Source organism: Nuphar pumila, chromosome 16 (assembly GCF_984573655.1).
Source record: "Nuphar pumila chromosome 16, dmNupPumi1.hap1.1, whole genome shotgun sequence".
Classification (NCBI taxonomy): Eukaryota; Viridiplantae; Streptophyta; class Magnoliopsida; order Nymphaeales; family Nymphaeaceae; genus Nuphar; species Nuphar pumila.
The window spans coordinates 7,059,609-7,065,589 of NC_143264.1; the positions used below are offsets into that span (position 1 = coordinate 7,059,609).

General features: G+C 38.2%; 1 protein-coding gene across 1 annotated transcript; it reads left to right on the forward strand.

Moving 5' to 3' along the window:
- The first annotated feature begins 3,572 nt into the window (after positions 1-3,572).
- On the forward strand, positions 3,573-3,929 carry LOC149812810 (putative disease resistance RPP13-like protein 3). Its single transcript, XM_089992299.1, has one exon. It carries the CDS (start codon positions 3,573-3,575, stop codon positions 3,927-3,929), a length of 357 nt encoding a protein of 118 aa, XP_089848425.1.
- Positions 3,930-5,981: the final 2,052 nt, after the last annotated feature.

A 5,981-nucleotide genomic window follows, 5' to 3' on the forward strand; every position in this document is an offset into this window, starting at 1 on the left:
GAAATAGAATGGAAACTCACTTGTTACACCTAGGGGTGTCAACAGTTCGGGTTTGGTTCGGACTCAGGTGGAACCATACCTGACCCTGATTTTTGGGTATGGTATTGGGTCTGGACCTGAGTCTAATTGGACCCACCATAAGAGAAACCATATATGGATTCAGACTACATGAACCAGACCTGGTAAAATACTATTTTATCATTTTGCCATTGAAAATTTGTGGGTCTTAATTGGATCGGGCCTGGGTCTGGTATAAAATTTTACAAACTATACCTGGATCCATGTATTAATCGGACTTTTGGGTTTGGACCTGGGTCTTAATCGGGTCTTATTTATCACCATACCCAGATCTTATAGGGTTTGGTACAGGTCATGTCCGGGTAAATCGGACCTGTTGACACCTCTAGGTATACCAGTGAGCATTTTAATGAAGGAGCTTTTGGAGAGCTCTTTTGGTCGACTCTTGAGAATGAGAAAGTCAATGCCCATTTTCAAGGTTTAAAGGCAAGCTCAGGATTCCACTTTCCTACTTTAGTTAGGTGAGTGACTTCCTCATCTGCCTTGGGAGCTTGCCTCCACCTATAATTCATATAAGATATGGGATAAACTTATAATGTAAAATCACAAAAGTGTATTTTGGGCATTTCCTGGTTCAGGAAGTCCAAATCTCATGATATCTTTCTCACAGAATACACCTAAAGGATGCGTTTGACAGTGTCTAGGACAACTCGTCCTGAATGAGTGTCTTGGACAGTTTTGTAGGAACCTCAATGCCACTCCTTGGTTCCGAAACTTGTGTCCCACGTTTGATATGCACGTGGGACCCATGCAGTGTGAGACGCAATAGTACTGTTGCGTGCCACCAACCAAATGTTTTTTTTTAAAGGCAAGCTGGGGTTAAGCAGACACCCTATCAGTTATACAACAATACCATTGGGATTTGAACTTGCAACGTCCCAACACAAGGTGATGTGCACTAGCTGCCCCAACCCACACCGCCCCCCCCCCCCCCCCCGAAATGTACCCACAGCATCCAGCAAATATCTATATCAGCCAAGTTGTAGAAATGAATCTATGAAAAGGAAGCAAATTTGGGGATGGACTTGACCCAAACCCGAACCATTTTCACACCACTACAAGGCAAGGCATTTTGTTATTTCTGCATCATCTCATCTATCATTCATGGATATGAATATGGCATCAAATGAAAGCCCCTCCATCCACTGCAAATCAATATGGATTGCCCTTGTCTATGGATATGGTATCCATGCATGCATTATATGACAGAGACCAAAAGTTATAAAAGGGTTAACAATGGTACATCAAAAAGTTCATTAGAATCTCTGTCTGAAGAAATGAGGTATGTGTGATGCACGGCTCTGGCTTGAGTGCAGGGATGTCAAATCGGATTCAGATTGGATATCAATCCAAATTGATATCTTTTATTATAGGCAGTATTTAGTCAGACTTGGTAAAGAACAGCAGCATCTAGTTAGTAGTTGAATTTGGATGTGGCTGAAAGCTTTGCATTTGAATATGAATTCATTTAATATCTAAATAATTTTAAGTGTAATTTCCCATATCTAATTAGCTATTTTAGCTAATCAACCTGGATTCAGCAATAATGCCTTACATCTGTCCTTAATCTTATTGAACATACTGTTAAAAAAAAAAGCACAAACCGAATACAACCACTTACCAAATGAAGGCGATGGCAATAAAGTACCTAGAAGAAGAATACTTTTATGTCTTGCACATAACACATAGAATAACTCCTTCCACCCAAGCTCTAAAATAAAACCCTTATCATCCAAAGGATACCACAAAAATATATAAACTTTGATTCACAAGAGCAAGATATAATAAAGAAAATAAAGAACACAATAAGAGAGAGAGAGACACACCAATTTTAACGTGAAAAACCTTCTCAAAATGAGAAGTAAAAACCATGGGGTTGAGAGCAACCCAATAACAACTCTACTATGTGATATAAAGAATGACTACAAAGGAGCATACACAATGCCTACCCACAATAAGCCCACAAATCACCACAATAGAGAAACATCAAAGCAAATAAAGAGGTGAAAGTGGAAGAATATCACTTAATCAATAGTAATGACCTTCCCACAACAAAAGCTCTCTTTATCTTGCCCTAATCTTTACAAAACAAGAAGGAAATAAAAAGAAGATGAAGAATACCAACCAAAGCTTTTCTTCTTACTTTCTCCTTCTCTCTCACTCTCTTTCTCATAATCTTGTGGAAGCCCCACACAAAACAAAAAGAAGAAACCCTCTTCCCTCTCTTTTTTTTTCTTTTCTTTAAAGAGCAAAAAACCCAAAGGGACTCCTCAAGCCTTGTATGCCACAGTTTCATGCACCTGATCTGTTCTTTTGCATTAAAAGATTTACCCATTACTCATCGCCTAGTTTCCTCTATTTTAATAACTTGACAAACAGAGTTAAATGAAGGAAGGGTTTGTGAGATCAAAATATGACTTCTAATAGTGTCAAAATCCTCTCGAAGACCCGCAAGCATGTTAAATATTTTATCTTCTTCTAACCTTTGCTTAATCACTTTATGATCAATCGATATTGGTCGATATTGAGATATCTCATCCCACAACCCCTGAAATCGATCGAGATACATATGATATGGCTTATCGCTTTGTTGAAGGTGAGCGATATCTTGTTGGATTTGATAAATTCGAGCCAGGTAATTTTGCTCTCCATACACTTCCTTGATACTAGCCAACATTTCTTGGGATGTTTCAAGGAATAACACTCCTTCCACAATAGTTGGCTCAATCAAGTTAAGAAGCCAAGACATGACGAGATGATTTGAGGATTCTCACTCATCATAGCTAGAATCATTAAGATCGGGTTTAGGGATTTTATCATTCACATACCTGAGTTTTTCTCTTTCACTGAGAAACAGGCTTGCAGCCTTCGACCACCCAAGGTAGTTCAATCTATTTAGGGGAACATATGTGATCTTCAAAGTGGGATTTTGATCATGAACGATCAACCTTGTGGATGATAACTCGATGTTCGAAGAGGAGCCGTCAATCAACTAGTGATTGCCGCTGCTACTCATCTTGAAGAAGAAGAATCTCCCTTTCGCAGATCGATTGCTTTCAAGAGCGCTCTGATACCATGTTGAAGATTTTGTTGCATACGATGACTATCACAATAATAAAAAACAAAGGAGAAGAAGAGAAGATACGTGGTTCGGTCATGGTAGACCTACATTCATGAGATGAGAAGACTGCAATGCTATTTTTCTCACTCACAATAGAGGTACATCAATGATAATATAAAGGAGGGTCTTTCCACATTTGATGAACCCTCTTGACTTATCGGATATAGGCAGAAAAACAAAAAGTATATCAATAACCAAAAATATTTCCAGCACCAGATCTGGAGGAGGTATACCAGCACACCCAAAAGTATCAAGCCATATCTGCTATATCCATTAATAAGACTAACTCAGGAAATACTTGAAAGAGAAAAGGTATGTGATTGTATTGGATGATATGTGGGATGCACAAGCTTGAGATGGCATCAAAGCTGCAATGCCTATGCATTTTAATGGAAGTGTTGTTATAGTGACAACTCGTATAGAAAGCGTAGCTTCTGCACTTGAAGCCAATAATGTCACAAATTTGAATCATCAAATAAAACCTCTATTGGACGTTGAAGCATTGACGTTGTTTTGTAGGAAAGCATTAAGAGGGAGTGATACAGAAGCTTCAGTTCCTGAAGAACTGAAAGAATTATGTGATAATATGCTGAAGATTTGTGGAGGTTTGCTGCTTGCGATTGTAGCACTAGGAGGCATTTTGTCTGAGAAGGAGAAGACACAGTTGGAGTGGGAAAAGGTTTATAAGAGCCTCGAGTCTCATTTGAGTGATGGTTCTCCCTACAGATAAGTAGGAAACATCTTAAATCTGAGCTATGATGAGTTGCCCAGACACCTTAAATAATGCTTTTGCTATTGCGGTTTGTTCTTAGAAGATCATGAGATTTATAAAGAGAAACTCAAGAGACTTAAGATAGCAAAAAGATTCATAGAAGAAAGAAGACCAGGCATGTTAGTGAAGGTTATTTAGGCGATAAAACCAAACAAACACAAAAGAAAGCAAAAAAAAAAAAAAAATACAACATCACAACTTACAAAAACAAACTTTTTACTTAAACTCATTTTCTCTGCATACTTTGAAGAAAACTACAATCCTACATAAAACCAAAAAAGGAACACAATTTTAGGAAACTACTGCCCACACAAAAACCAACAACAACAACAACAACTACGCCTTCATCCTAAAACAATTGGGGTCGGCGATATGAACCAAAAAAGAAAATCATTCTGGGTCTTCCACATGAATCCTTCTCCTCCAATCATTTTTATCCAATGCCATGCCCTCGGTGAGGTTCAAAGCATTCATATCCTTTCCTATCATCTTCATCCATGTCTTCCTAGGCCTACCCTGACCTCTTTTAACTAATATATTTTTCCATTTCTCCATCCTTCTAACTGGAGCATCATTAGGCCTTCGCCGAATATGTCCAAACCGCCGTAAATGATTCTCTCTCATTTTATTTTCAATGGGTGCAACGCCTACTTTCTTACGTATCTCCTCGTTCCGAATCTAATCTTTTATTGTATTTCCACACATTCATCTCCACTTACACATCTCAGTTACACTCATTTTTTGAATATGATGTCTCTGGGCAACCCAACATTCCGTACCATATAGTAAAGCGGGCTTAATAGTCGTCCTATAAAAGTTTTCCTTCAACCGCAATGGCATTCTACGATCACACAACACTCCAATTGCACTTTTCCATTTCATCTACCCAACCTTTATCCTATGATTTACATCTCCATCAATTTCTCTATATTTTTGAATAATAGATCCCAAATATTTGAAACAATCATCCACCGGTATTTCTTGCTCACCAAGCTTCACTACACTCCCATCACTATTTCGTTGCTTACTAAACCGACATTCCATGTATTCTGTCTTACTTTTACTCAACTCTTATACAAAAACCACTACAGTTTTAAATCCACTAAATAACTGCATCTATTTTTTAAATGGTCTATGAACTTATTTCCACCACGTTTATTCACCAATATTGCCTATCAATAACATGGACCATTGAGAACAGTCGTTTAACGAGACAAGTTTATACTTCAATCTGTCACCTTTAACGAGACAAGTTTATACTCGATACATCACCTATCAATAGGATGGACCAATGAGAAAAGTCGTTTTATGAGACAAGTCCATAGTGTACTGCATGTGGACAAGCAGACCACGTGGAACAGATAAGGTTGAATTAAATTGAATCCTTTATTTGCAATTGCATGGAAGAAGAACCAACGGGGTCGTCTCTACTTGTCTGCCAATGGTATCGTTGTATAACTGGTAGGGACAAGATTGCCTTTCAAAAAAAATTTAAAAAATTGCGAAGAATTATTTAAATGATCACTGACCCAAATCCTCGGTGATAAATTGACCTGATTTAGAAAACTTGAGAGAGAAAGTATAAAGAAACGACCACCCGACCCAAATCCATCACTATCTTATCGCATTTATTCCCAACTTATCAACAACCTCCATATTCGTTACGGATTCCAAATTATTCCGCATCTCATAAATGATTTTCAAATTTGTCACTGCCTTGCGCCTTATCCTTAATCATTATTGAGGGTAAATTTGTCATTTTAAATTGAAAAAAAAGTTAATGTAAGGGTTTAAAAAGTAAATGTCCCATGTGACGGGACATGAAAAGATGTGACATCACATTAGGGCTCAAAAAGTAAATGTCTCATGAAACTCCTGCTGGGTTCGATCCGAGCTTAGACTGGTTTGGCTTGTATCGCAAAGAAGTGGCTGTTCGGGCTCGGGTTGAGATCTAGCCCAAGCGAGCTTGAACAGCCTATGCCCGGTCTTGGCTCATTTCAAGTTCAAGCA